The following is a 14,886-nucleotide window of genomic DNA, read 5'->3' as shown; positions in this document are numbered from 1 at the left end:
AATTTGTGTTCATTGTCTGAATACCTACCATATGTAAATTGACAAACAAATCAAGAGGAGGACACAAGGATACTGCAAAGGGATGTGGATAGGATAAATAAGTGAGGAGAAATATGACAAATGAAATATAGTGTGGAGAAATCTAAAGTAATCATTTTGATAGGAAAAATAAAGCAAAGTGCAGGAAATACTCAGCAGATCAGATAGTATCTATGGTGATCAACATGGAACTAACGTTTCAAGTTAAGAGAAACTACAGGAATCTATAGTAGAGAGAGGTCTGGATGTCCACATACCTGAAACACAAGAAAATTACATGCAGATTAATGAATAATTATGATGGCCTATTTTGCAATAATTAATGCAAATTGGGGATGTCTTCCTACATTTATACAGTACTTGGATGAAGGCACATTGGAATACTTTGTAAATTTTAGTCTGTAGATTGAAGGATGGTTTGACCCAGTTGATTCGTGGAATAAAGGATTTGCCTTTTGACGAACCAAAGAATAGGTTGAACCTAATAGTCAACAGAATTTAAAACAGGAGAGGTGATCTGATTGAAACATAGGCTTGACAGTGGAGATTTTGTAGATAGTGTGGGTCTATGGAACTTTTTCAGGAAAAAGGGAGGGCCCATTTAAAACTGAAATGAGAAGGAAGGTCTCCTTCAGAGGTTCAGATTCAAATTAATTAATTATTACATACACCAGGGAGCAATGAAATTCCTTGCTTGCATGAAGCTCACAGAGAATCTATCAGAATCAAGACCAGATTTATTATCACTGACATAGAGTAATATGGAATTTGTTGTTTTGTGGCAGCAGTACAGTGCAAAGCATAAAATCTATAAATTATAAGAATAAATATATAATGCAAAAAATGGAATAATGAGGTTCATGGACCATTCAGAAATCTGATCGTGGAGGGAAAGAAGCTGTTCCTTAATCATTGAGTGTGGGTCTTCTTGCTCCTGTACCTCTTTGCTGATGGTAATAATGAGAAGAGGGAATATATCAGATGGTAAGGGCCCTTAGTTATGGATGTTGCTGCCTTCTTGAGGCACTATCTATTGAATATATCCTTGAATATGGGAGGTATACCCATGATGGAGCTAGCTGAGTCTATATCCTCTGTAGTCTCTTTCTTTTTAACAAAAGTTTGTGAACCTTTGGATTGCTTAACCCCAAAGAATAATGAAGGCAGAGTTATTGGACACATTCAAGGCTGAGTTTTTTTCATGTCAGTAGGAAACCACAGGTTGTAAAAATCAGTCACAATCTTACTGAACAGAAAATCAGGCTCAAGGGACCATTTGATCCATCCAGCTCTATAAAACTCTGGTTTGACCACCTTGGAATGTTCTGTTCAGTTCTGGTTGTCTCATTATAGGAAGGACGCAGAAGCTATTGAGAGGGTGAATCAGAATCAAAATCAGGTTTATTATCACTGACATATGTCGTGAAATTTGTTGTTTTGCTGCAGTACTACAGTTCAATATATTTTTTTTAAAAACTAAATTACCATAAGAAATAGATATGTATTTTTTAAAATTAAATTAAATAAGTCAAATAGAAAGAAAGCAAAAATAGTGAGGTAGTGTCCATGGGTTCATTCTCTGTTCAGAAATCTGATGGTGGAAGGGAAGAAGCAGTTCCTAAAATATTGAGTGTGTGTCTTCAGGGTCCTGTACCTTCTCTCTGATGGTTGCAATGAGAAGAGGGCATATCCTGGGTGGTGGTAGTCTTTAATGATGGATAGTGCCTTTTTGAGGCATCAGATTTTTGAAGATGTCCTCGATGATGGGGAAGCTAATGCCCATGACAAAGCTGGCTGAGTTTAAACTCTATGCAGCATTTTTCAATCCTGTGCGTAGACAGTTCCATACCAGATGGTGATGCAAACAGAATGCTTTCCACAATATATCTGTATAAATTTACAAGTCCTTGGTGACATACAAAATCTCCTCAATCTCCTAATTAAATATAGCTGCCGGAATGCCTTCTTTGTACTTCCATCAATATGTTGAGCCCTGGATAGACCTTCAGAGATGATGACACCCAGGAACTTGAAACTGCTCACCCTTTCCAGTGCTGATCCCTCAATGAGGACTGGTGTGTGTTCCCTCGACTTCTCCTTCCTGAAGTCTACAGTCAATTCCTTGGTCTTGCTGACGTTGAGTGCAACCCGCCAATCTATCACACTCCTGTATGCCTCCTTGTCACATCTGAGATTCTTCTGATAACAGTTGTGTTATCACTGAGACACAACTGCAGAGGAGATTTACCAAGATACTGCCTGAATTGGAGAGCATGTCTTATGAGGATAGGTTTTTTTTGTTTGTTTTTTTTTGAGCAAGCTATTGCTTTTCTCTTTCGAGTGAAGGAGGATGAAAGGTAACTCGATAGAGGTGTACAAGATGATAATATCTCATGCACTTTATGGACTAACCTGTAGCTCAGTTGGTTAGATTGTCATCTCTAAATCAGGAAGATATAGATTATATGAAAGGGACTAACCAGTCACATTCCCTTTGCAACTTCTTCAAGGTTTGTAAATCTTTCTAAAAATCTCTATTGAAATATCCATTTAACTTAAAGAAGGTTTGTGGAGAAAACACACACACACACACACACACACACACACACACACACACACACACACACACACACACACACACACACACACACACACACACACACACACACACACACACACACACACACACACACACACACACACACACTCACTCCTCCAGCCCTAGAACAGGCCATCTCCGACCTCCAGCCTCCTGTGAACTCACAAAATCGTTGACTCATCGCTCCAGCCGTCAGGCCTCGACTTCCAATTGGCCTTCGGACTTTGATCTTCGGATTCGGTTAAAGTAAACAAACAATCTACTGGTGGAATTCAAGAAGGACCATAAGACCATAAGATATATAGGAGCTGAATTTGGCCATTTGGCCCAAGGAGATTCAGGTCGTGGCAAAAAGACGCAGATGAATCGGGAAAAAACAGAGTAGCATTAAGGATGCAGGCCATCTCCCCAGCCTAGATTTCTAATAGTATAATTTGGACATCTTGTTTCACTTTAGCAAGCATTGACCATTCTTAACCACTAGTTAGTGAAGATACAGTACACTTTATTATAACAGCTGGTAAACAAGTTACCCTAGCATATGTAGCAGCATGATTTGCAATGCTGTGACGGTATTGGGTTTGCTGACCGCAAAGTTCTAAACTCAAACAAAGACCTTAAGCTCTATCAGATGTGAATAGCCATGAGTATTCTCACTGAAGGGAGATTGTACTGTAACTACTCAAATATGAAAACTAGTTTTTTTTCCCTGTTTGTTCTCTATGATGAGCTTAGCTGCCAATATTCACTATTCGAGCACCCCTGCAGAGAAGATACATCCAGCTAACAAAGTAGTTTAAACACATCTCATTTATTTTCAGTGATATACATTTAAATCCAAACAACACTTTTAAAGCACATTTAAAACTCACAGAGGATTTCTATCTTAAGCATTTCCAAATTGCCAGAGGATTTCCAAAACACAAAAATACAATTCCTATAAACTAAAAAGACATACCCACAATTTGCAGAGAAATAAATCATTAGTTGCAGAAGCTGAAACTGGAGGAATGATTCTAGTTCACCCCTTGTTTCTTCAATGCCTTCTTGATGTTCATTACCCCATTTCTAATCAGCCTGAACTGCTCTCTACGTTTATACCCCTTTTCTCACACTTGGGTGACTTCACAGCATGTGATATTTCCTCAGAGATCCTTTTAACACGAACGGTCTAAAAGTATTTTTTGGAAACACAGATTTCAGCTTAATGTTCACAGTTCACCATTAATGCTATGAAGCTCACATAAAACTCCCAACTACAAACACATTTGTTATTGATATGTTAAATATCAATAATTCTAAATGAAGAGAAAATACAAAAAAAAAGCTGAGGTGCAAAGCAACTTGGGAGTCCTTGTGCAGGATTCCCTAAAGGTTAACTTGGAGGTTGAGTCTGTCGTAAGGAAGGTAAATGCAATGTTAGCATTTTCTAGAAACTAGAATATAAAAGCAAGGATGTAATGTTGAGACTTTATAAAGCATCGGTGAGGCGGTCCTTTTAGAACTGAGATGAGGAGCAATTTCTTTAACCAGTGAGTGGTGAATCTGTGGAATTCGTTGCCACAGGCAGCTGTGGAGTCCAATTCTTTATGTATATTTCAAGCAGAGTTTAATCAATTCTTGATTGGTCAGGGCAAGAAGGGATATGGGGAAAGGGCAGGAGATTGGGGCTGAGGGGAAAAATGGATTCAGCCATGATGAAATGGCGGAGCAGAGTCAATGGGCTAAATGCCCTAATTCTGCTCCTATATCTTATGGTCTTATGGACTTAAATGATATTATCCATCTGTTTTGCAAGCTTCCTTCAACTAAGCAACTGCAGAGTCAGCCAATCTGCTTGAAACAACAGAAATTAAACAACTCATTGTATTCTGCTCTACCTTGAGCAATAATAAAGCAAGTGCAGTGACTAGCAGCTGCTTCTACACAGTCAGGGCATCTTCTATCTACAGAGCTTGTTTGCAAAAACAGTGCTTTTTAACTTCAAGCTGATGATTGCTTTCCATTTACATTTAACAACTGAAGACTGACTTCCTTTTACAACCAGAAACTAAACAAACTGTTAGTTGGATGCTTAATTACATCTGTTTTTGGGCTCACACCTGGTAGCTGTGTTTAGAAAGCAAAGTTAGCAAAGACACAAGGAATGAATATCTATCATAACACCAGTGGATTATATAATAACATTTTTTGAGAATCAAAAGAGTTATAAGAACCATAAGTCACCTGTGCCAAATGGACTATACTCCTGAGTTTTGAAAAAGATAGCTGAAGAGGTTGTGGAGGCATTAGTAATCAATCATCTTTCAAGAATCACTAGATTCTGGAATGGTTTTGAAGGACTAGAACATTGCAAATGTCACTCCACTATTTAAGAATTGAGGAATGCAAAAGATAGGAAATTATAGGCCAGTTACCCTGACATCAGTAGTTGGCAAGATGTTAGAATCCATTATTGATGAAGTTCCAGGCCATTCAGAGGCACATGATAAAATAGGCCAAAGTCAGCAAGGTTCCTTAAGGGGAAATCTTGCCTGACAAATCTGTTGGAATACTTTGCAGAATAGACAAAGGAGAGTCAGAGGATGTTGATTGCTTGGATATTCAGGAAACATTTGACAAGGTTCTGCTTAACAAGATATGAGCTCATGATATTATAGGAAATATACTAGCTTAGATAGAAAATTGGCTGACTGACAGGAGGCAGAGAGTGGGAATAAAAGAGGCCTTTTCTGGTTCCGCATGGGTCGGTGTTGGGATCACTTCTTTTCAACATTATATGTCAGTGATTTGGATGACAGAATTGATGGATTTGTGGCCAGGTTTGTGGATGATACAAAGATTGATGTAAGGACAGGTAGTGGTAAGTAAGAAGGGAGTCTGCAGAAGGACTTAAGACAGATTGGGAGAAGGGACAAAGATGTCACAGATGTAATACAGTTTAGGGAGGTGTATGGTCATGCACTTTGCTAGAAAGAATAAAGGTGTAGACTATGTCTTATGATCTTATAGTTACTGCTTCGGACCATAAGACATAGGAGAAAAATTAGGCCATTTGGCCTGTTACGTACCCCGTAACTGGGTGTCTAACCAGCAGAGGAAGAAGAATTCATTGGAGTCTGGTGGTACTATACTAAAGGTGTTTATTAATAAAAAATAAGCAAAACCATATCAATAATGCAAATATACATATAAAACCAGTTAGCAGTAATAAACCTAAAAGTGTAGGAATAATAATAATCAATAATAAACAAGCTCTATCGATGTCTAGGGGTAAATAAATTGTCATAGAAAAGTATAAAGTTCAGTTCAGTTCATGAGTGTTGCTGTAGATATAGTTGTTGTATTCTAATCATTGGAGAGAGAGAGAGAGAGAGAGCGAGCGAGATGTAACAGCTACAGTCAGGCAAACCTTCCTTTGCTTTCTTAATCCGTTATATCGGTGTGGTCGTTCAGTTATGACCTCTCCGTCCTTCTGCTAGACCGTTCTTCTGTTGTGGATTCATCACTCTGGCATGAGTGGACCCACACACACAAGTCCCCACCAGCCCTGCGTTAACACTGATTGCCTTAATGTCCAACCTCCTGGTTCGGTCTTCAAAGCCCCCACCTTTCTTGTGGGTTCCAACACTCAATCAGTGTCCACTGGCGTGTCTGGAGGGTGTCTCTCCAGACCTGTCTTTTATCCCTACTCACGGGGACTCAGCTATCCATCACTCCTGAATGACTGTGTCCATCAAATAAGGCCACTCCTTCAGTCCACTGAGGAATGTTTATGAGCAAACTATTGTCCTTGCAGCGAAACAGTAAATAATTTAAAAAGGAGTCACAATACGGTTAATCAGCAATTTCCCCCTCTCTCTGATCTGTCGCCGATGTTCTTGCTTGTTTTTCCGTCTCTCTTTCTCATGGTCAGCATAGCAACAGTAATAGTTTGTGTTTCTTAGGAGGGGAATGGTTAACTCTGTACCCCATTGTCCATCAGGTCTATTCATCACTTGTAACAGGCCCTTCGAGTCTGCTCCACCATTCCAACATGGTTGATTTATTATCCCTCTTAACCCCGTTCTCCTGTCTTCTCCCTGTAACCTTTGATGCCCTGACTAACCAAAAATCTATCAACCTCCACTTTAAATATTCCCAATGACTTGTGTTATATTTTGTAATTCCAAAACATAAAACTAATTGAAAGGAAAACATCGAGCCAGGAGATGCATGTCTTAGTTTCATTTTTACTTTAAGCAAAGTGTGCTCATGACATGATGGCGTGATGATGTATGCCATTCACATGCTTTTACATATAACCCATAATGAATTATGTAACCAACAAAGAATGCTTAATCAAACAATACGTTTACAATATCACTAAAATATTAAGTACACAACAACCTGGCCTTTACAACCATCTGCACCCTCTGGTCCTAGACTCACCCACTATAGGAAACATCCTCTCCACATTCACTCTATCTGTGTCCTCTGGTCCTAGACTCCCCCACTATAGGAAACATCCTCTCCACATTCATTCTATCTGTGTCCTCTGGTCCCAGACTCCCCCACTAAAGGAAACATCCTCTCCACATCCACTCTATCTGTGTCCTCTGGTCCTAGACTCCCCTACTATAGGAAACATCCTCTCCACATTCACTCTATCTGTGTCCTCTGGTCCTAGACTCCCCCACTATAGGGAACATCCTCTCCACACCCACTCTATCTGTGTCCTCTTGTCCTAGACTCCCCCACTATAGGAAACATCCTCTCCACATCCACTCTATCTGTGCCCTCTGGTCCTAGACTCCCCCACGATAGGAAACATCCTCTCCACATTCACTATCTAGCCTTTCAATATAGAATAGATTTCAATGAGATCTAACTGGCCTATGATTTGCTGTCTTTTGCTTTCCCCCCTTTTTGACGAGTGGAGTGATATTTGCTATTTCCAGTCCTTTGGAACCATTCCAGAATCTAGTGACTCTTGACAGATCATTATTAATGCCTACAGTCTCTTCAGATACCTCTTTCAGAACCTTAGGGTGTAGTCCATCTGGTCCAGGTGACTTAGCTACCTTCAGACTTTTCAGCTTCCCAAACATTTTCTCATCAGTAAAACTCACTTCTGACCCCTGACACTTTCGAATTTTTGGCATACTGTTTGTGTCTTCCACAGTGAAGACTGGCACAAAATACTTATTCAGTTCGTCCACCATTTTGTTGTCCCCATTACCGCCCCTCCAGCGTCATTTTCCAGTGGTCCAATATCCACTTTGCTCTGTTATCCTTTATATATCTGAAAAAACTTTGGTATCCTCGTTGATACGATTGGCTAGCTTACCTTCATATTTCATCATTTCTCTCTTTATGTTTTTTTCAGCTCCTTTCTGTTGGTTTTTGCAGTAGTTAACCAGATGTTTTAATCTCCGATGCTCCACTATCAAACTAACTGCTGGCATTTATGCTAAACTAATTAAGACATTAATTCATGCCTATATATTACAGGTATTCTAAATAAAGGGCTAGATACAGCAAACCCAGGTCTGCAACCTAGAATTCCATCCCATGAGTATATTTGCCCATTAGATGTGCAGGATTCATCTTCCTGAAAGAACAAACTGTTGCCAACTTTTTATCTCCAAAAATCAAAGACAGATGCAGGAGGGGCTTGTTTTGGGTAGGGCCACACCAAGCCCTTTATATAATAGAAGTTCCCTGGATGAATATAGGCTCTATAAGTCAAATTGCCTCTGATAACTTGGTATGAAACCTGCCATTAATTTCAAAAAAGAACCACTGCTTTCCATTCAGCAAGAATGCATAAGAGCTGACTGTTTAGTTCTAGCTGTAATCTCTAAGGGAACTATATCCCACTCCTTTTGTTGTGAAACTGGACACATTTCCTAAATTACTGTCCTTCAAAACATTATCTTTATCTGGGAATCCTTTAAGTTCCATTTAAGTGCCTGTATCTAACAACAGTAAATTATGAGAAGGAAGCAATTTCAGGGATGGTAGATTGAAGATTATTACAGCATATTGTGCTTGCAACAGCTCTTTAAAAGAACACTTTAAAATTACATTTGCTGCCAATGAAAGATTTAGCCAATCCTAGGCTGGTCACTGGTGACCATGTTCAGGTTAGCCCTTTGTGGCAAGGCAGATCTCTGCTGTCCCTCCTACTTAGACCTAAGTTGGTCTCTGTTCCCTACCCCTAGCTGGATGCTGCTACCAAGGTTGGTCTATTGTGCCCAGGCCTATTCTATGCATAATGTAGAACCCACAAACACAAGCCTGAATCAGTTGGGCCTCAAAGACTGAGAATTGTCATGGATGATCTCAAGCAGATGATTGGTGAGGTGGTGGAGGCTGATGCCTTGAGTTTTCAGTGGCAGGATTCTCAATATTTTTCCAAAGTAAATGTAGGTGACAATGTCACCATTAGCACATTGTAAGACGTGCTCATCAAGGAGGAATCCTGACCCGATCCCCACTGATTTAATGGAAAAGTTGGAGTGTCATATTAATACCATATGGGAGAGAAGTTTTCTTTGAGATGTAGAAAATCCTGTAGTAAACAGAAACATTGGCAATTAATCATCTGGTACTGTAGTTCCAAACTCCCCCTCCCCCAAAACTGCCATGAATAGATTATAGAGTTAAAAAGGCCTCACTGCTTGGTCAGCTGTAAAACCTGTCAATGTTGCTTAAATGTCTCTGATATTCAGAAATTAAGAAAATTAGTTGAAGTAAATAATTAAATCATTATGTCACAAAACTAAAACATTTTTAATGAACCTGTCTTTCAATCCATAAGTCTATAACCCATTTAATGGAATCTCAGTATCCTAAGTCTGTTTGTAAATTTAGGGTTTCAATGTGGACAGTACAAATGTGGAAATTCCAGGCTTATTTCTGTTTCATATATGAACATCTGCAGTTGATTGCTAAATCAGAAATGGAGAGTTACTTTGGAAATTCACATCAAATTTAAACTTTATTTACCTTAGAATTGTGTAAGGGACAGTAAGGTCAGAAATATTCTAAAGGTAACAAAATGAGATATATCAGGGATGTGACATTTTTCTTTTGTAGGTTGAAATCCTTTTAATCTTCGAAACAACAGGAATAACCCTTCATATGAGTGAAATCACTGTGGGACTCAAACTTGCAACGTAAGCATATGTTTTGTTTATTTGCAGTTTCATTTAAACTAAACCAAAACATATCTCTTCGTCATTGTTACTTTCATAATTATAACCTAACTTCTTTAGTAAAGTTAAAATAACCTTATGGAAACCTGTGGCACTAACACTAGAGGGTTCTTCTAATGTTGTCGTTTTGAAATAACTCTGGATCTCAGTGTCAGCTTTCCTGTTACCTGTCTGCATATCCTTCATCAACTATAGAGCACATCAAATCACTTATCAGAAGAAATATGACAGGGGTAGCAACAGGAATTAAAAGATTCAATGAAAGAGAGGAACAAAAATTGTGTCTCTTTCCTCGAATAAAGAGGAGGGTTTCTGAGGGAACTTTTACAATTACTTGTTTGAACAGGTTTGATTAGATAGATACTTTATTGATCTCAAAGGAAATTACAGTGTCACAGTCACATTACAAGTGCACAGATATACAAATATTAGAAGAGAAGTAAAAAAGCATAAAAAATAAGTTACCTCAAACAGTCTAACAGGAGGGGGTCATCACTTCCCCGGCTATAGGTGGACTCATTATAGAGCCTAATGGCCGAGGGTAAGAATGACCTCATATAGCGCTCTTTGGAGCAGCAGTGTTGTTTTAGTCTTATGTAAAAAGAATAAATCTGGTAATTAAGAGACAAAGGTCAACAAAACTGTAAAGGAAGAAATTAGGAAATCTTATACAAGAATACTTTTTATTCTCATGGGATGTGGGCATTATTAGCAAGGCCTGCACTTAATGCCCATTTCCAATGCCCTCGAAAAGTAAAGATAGGTGTATTTTTTGAACTTCCCAATAGTCTGTAAGGAGCCAGTACATTGACTGACAAGTTGGGTGCAAAACTGCCATCCTCAATATTTCTGCCACAGCTTTTCTCATCTTAATAACTGATTATCTTGAAAGTGAAAAGACACTGCAGATATTGGAAATCTGAGATAAAAACTTAAAATGATGGAAGTGCCCATCAGGTCACACCACATCTCTTAGGAAGGAGCTAAGAAGGAAAATCGCCAGCATAAAGTTTATGTCCCAAGCAAGATGTTTGTACATCACTGTTACCTTGTGTGACCATCAAATCAAGAATGTAACTTTTTTGTGGAATTTTATTCAAACATTAATTTATTATTTTACCAACAGGGAAAGTGTGCAGAATGATTTACATTTAGTTGAGGCATCGATACCCATAGAAATTCAACTACCAGTTAACCTAGTTCGGTAAGAAACTAATCAATCTGTTAAATGTATGTTTCGCTGATTAGATGCTACAGATCTGATGAGATACTATATGGATTTTTTGAGTGAAGTATCATTTGTATCACTCCCTGAAAGTTTTTATATTATTCAACAAACTAATTGCTGTTCTGTTAGACTGTAGGTGCGCGAGATAGATTAATTGTTCTATTTCTAAACTTTTGATTTTTACATATAAAAGCAGAGGTAAATCTAAATTTATTATGATGAATTTAGGATCAATTGACTGAAATTGTTATAATAATGTTTATTATATAGCTGAGCCAATCTAAGCAGAATTATATCCATACTTCATTATTTCTATTCCTACCACAGTTCTGATAATTACAGCTAAGATTTGTATATTTTACTCCTACTTTTTAAGTTCTTATAAAGAAATGATCATGAATCAGAACAAGCTCTGATTGCTCATTTCGTGCATTTCAACAAATAATGACATGAAAGCCACAAATAAGGTGTGAATTGTGTCAAGTAATGGGAGAACATTTATTGCTGTATTCCAGGTACATGCTCCTTTACCACCATTTTAACCAGGTGGCAGAGATGCCCTCTTCTGGCAGGCAGAACATTGTTTAATATATTAAAGTGAGGGTGGAGTTACCCAATGGCACAATTCCAGGAATAAATTGCAAGATTATGAATTGTTTGCAGCTTGTTCAGCTGCATATTGCAAAACAATCTTCTGAACTAAGTTTTAGATTTTAAAGCTAGTATATTTTGTTCATTTACATTATATATTTATGCTTGGGTTATATACACATCAAATAGGAAGTAGTCTGCATGTAAATCCACAGTATCCAATAATGCCATTGCTGTTTATGATAAGTCTTCATAGAGAGATAGAGTGCAGACACAGCCCGTCAACCCACCAAGTCAGTCGCAACCATCAAACACCATTTTTACACAAATCCCAGTCCTTTTTGTTTTCTCCACATTACCACCAACTCAGCCCTAGGTTCTACCATACATCTTGCACTTGCAACAACTTTCAATGACTAACTTACCCACCAATCCACATATTTTGGATGTGGGAGGAGACTGGAGCATTTAGCAGAAAACCACGTGGTCACAAACACAGCACTGGAGATCAGGATTGAACCCAGATTGCTGGAGCTGAGAAGCCTGGGGTACTTCTGTAACTACCAGAGTTCCCAACCTGGGGTCCACAGACCCTTTGCTTAATGGTATTGTTACTTGGCATGAAAAAGCTTGGGAACTCTGCTTTAAACCCACAGAAAGCTTGAACACAGAAAAATATCTTGTTAGTCAGGAAGGTGCTTCCAAGTTTGCATTTCTGCATTTCAACACCTTCCATCAGCCATTTAATAAAGGAATGCAACAATTTCTGCAACTCTTGGCATGTTTGTAATCCTTCCTATTTGGAGGCAAAATTAAATGTAGAGATCTGTTTGTTGGGTGAGGAGCAGATTTCCATACAATTCAGATTTCATATTTTAACTATCACAGTAACCCCTTCATGGTTGGCTACTTTATATTTCCTCTATTATCCAAGACAGTTTTTTGCTAGTTATCATTAGTTATTTGTCCTTCAATTGACAAATCACTCTCACTGGATGAACCCAAGCAGTCATTTGAATTCCAGTGCAGTAACAGTCTTTTATTTTTTTTCTTTCTGTTCTTTCATCAGGTTAAGTAACAACCCAAAGACGTATTTCAGTGGCACAGTGATGGGTGAGAGTGGAATGAAAACATTTGATGATGTGGGAAGTCCTGTGAACTTCACTTTTCAGGTAAGAGCAGAGTTGATATTGTGATGTTTATAAATTAGTGCAAAAATGAAATATGAACCACCTTGTAAGACACCTGTGGGGAAGATTATACTCCTTCCTGTTCATAGTAAAATCATTGAAATATGGTAATAATATGAACATTGCTATTGTTTATAGGTAAAAAAATATTTCACCATGTTGGTGAGTTTTAGAATCTGGAAATTACTTATCCACAAATTCAATCCTTTAGAAAACATCACCTTTGTTGGAAAGTGTTTTCACAAACATGCATTGTTATAGAGATGAGGTTACTCAGAGCAGTCTCATCGAGTTGTACAACATTGATTTTATACATTTCTACAAGACCACCTCAGTCGCCTAAATTCCATGTGAATAATCTTAACTCCTAGAGTCCTGGCATGTAATTTTCTCCCCACTCTCTTTCTAGCTTAATGGTATCCTTCATGTAGCAGAATGACCAAAACTGAAAATAACACTTCAAGTGCAGCCTCACAAGCATCTTGTACAACCGCATCATACTGTCCTGACATTTATACTCAGTGCACCCTCTTTCACATTACATCATCCTCTTTGTCAAATCACTTGCCTTCTACCCTATTGATTGGTTTATTAGTGTCACATGTACTGAGGCACAGTGAAAAGCTTTTGTTTGAATGCCATCTAGGTAGAAGTACATACAGAAGTACATCAAGGTAGTGCAAAAAATAATGTCCAGATTCAGATGTATTTATCACAACTACATTGTAACATATAGTTAAATGTGTCAACACGAGGAAATCTGCAGATGCTGGAAATTCAAACAACACACACAAAATGCTGGTGGAACGCAGCAGGCCAGGCAGCATCTATAAGGAGAAGCACTGTTGACGTTTCGGGCCGAGACCTAGACCTGACGAAGGGTCTCGGCCCGAAACGTCGACAGCACTTCTCCTTATAGATGCTGCCTGGCCTGCTGCGTTCCACCAGCATTTTGTGTGTGTTAGTTAAATGTGTCATTTGTGTTAGCAATCAACGCACCCCAAGGATGTACTGGGACTCCCCACAAGTGCCACCATAATTGGCAGTATGCCCACAATGCTCAGCAGAAGACAGAACACAACAAACAACTGTGACAAGAGAGCTATGGATGGCAGTGGACCCAGGTTCAGGCTCAGAATCACAGCAGTACAGAAATTAAACTCCTACAGTTGAGCACTGAGTGCTCAGCACGAGAGCTTTAAGTACAGACTTTCCATGAAGAAAAGTGGCAGGCAATAATTGGCAGCCTGAGTCTTAAAGGGACAGTGGCACCTAACCATACTCCAGGGAATTGGAGTGCCAAAACTTGGATACCTGCTACTGTTCAGTTAGGACCATGACAAAAACTGAAAAACAAGCCTCATTCCTCCCTCCCTCCCATCCTCCCACCCACATACATGCAGTCACATACAGTCCTCTAACCTCAGGATGGGCCGCCTCCAGCCTCTAGCGGTTTGCACACTCATGGATTTACAGACACTTCCCCAGCGGGCTCACAAAGATTTGCAGATTCAGGCTCCAGCCATTGGGCTTTAACTGTTTGAGAAGTAAGAGCTAATATGCTTTTCTAATGGCAAATGCAGTCAGTAGGTCACAGCTTAGATGTAGTAAAGTGTGCCATGCTATTAATCCTGTTCTAAACTCCTATAGGTGGACAATCAAGGAGAGCCTTTGGGTGACCTAGGAGTGCTTTACCTCACTATTAATTGGCCATATGAAATCAGTAATGGAAAGTGGTTGCTGTACCTCACTGAAATTGAAATGAATGGAACAGAAGACCGATACTGTACACCAGATGAGTATATCGTGAATGAACTGAATTTAAAGGTATTTGCATATTTTCTCCATATTTATTATTGTAATTATATATCTTACTGACTCTATTGATATTTCCAGAGCAACCTGGCTATTTGAAACTCCAAACACAATAGAAATTTGATTTAGGTTTCAGTATAAATATTCAAAGTTGGCAAATAACTACTGTAACTAGTGTATAATAACTTGCTGAGAGATTGAAGTTTATTTCCTTGCAAAATG

At 38.7% G+C, this 14,886-nt stretch overlaps 1 protein-coding gene across 3 annotated transcripts in view; it reads left to right on the top strand.

The window, feature by feature from the left end:
- Positions 1 to 14,886, top strand: part of itga3b (integrin, alpha 3b) — a 141,484-nt gene that overhangs the window by 103,451 nt on the left and 23,147 nt on the right. For all 3 annotated transcript variants that reach the window (XM_073071665.1, XM_073071663.1, XM_073071664.1), the window contains 4 exons: positions 9,722 to 9,801; positions 10,967 to 11,044; positions 12,729 to 12,831; positions 14,500 to 14,676. In XM_073071665.1, the coding sequence (XP_072927766.1) occupies positions 9,722 to 9,801; positions 10,967 to 11,044; positions 12,729 to 12,831; positions 14,500 to 14,676 (438 nt within the window). The remainder of the gene's footprint in view (positions 1 to 9,721; positions 9,802 to 10,966; positions 11,045 to 12,728; positions 12,832 to 14,499; positions 14,677 to 14,886) is intronic.

This window comes from Hemitrygon akajei, chromosome 18 (assembly GCF_048418815.1).
Source record: "Hemitrygon akajei chromosome 18, sHemAka1.3, whole genome shotgun sequence".
Classification (NCBI taxonomy): Eukaryota; Metazoa; Chordata; class Chondrichthyes; order Myliobatiformes; family Dasyatidae; genus Hemitrygon; species Hemitrygon akajei.
The sequence above is the reverse complement of the archived record's forward strand: the minus strand, read 5'-3'. Positions and strand labels throughout refer to the sequence as shown.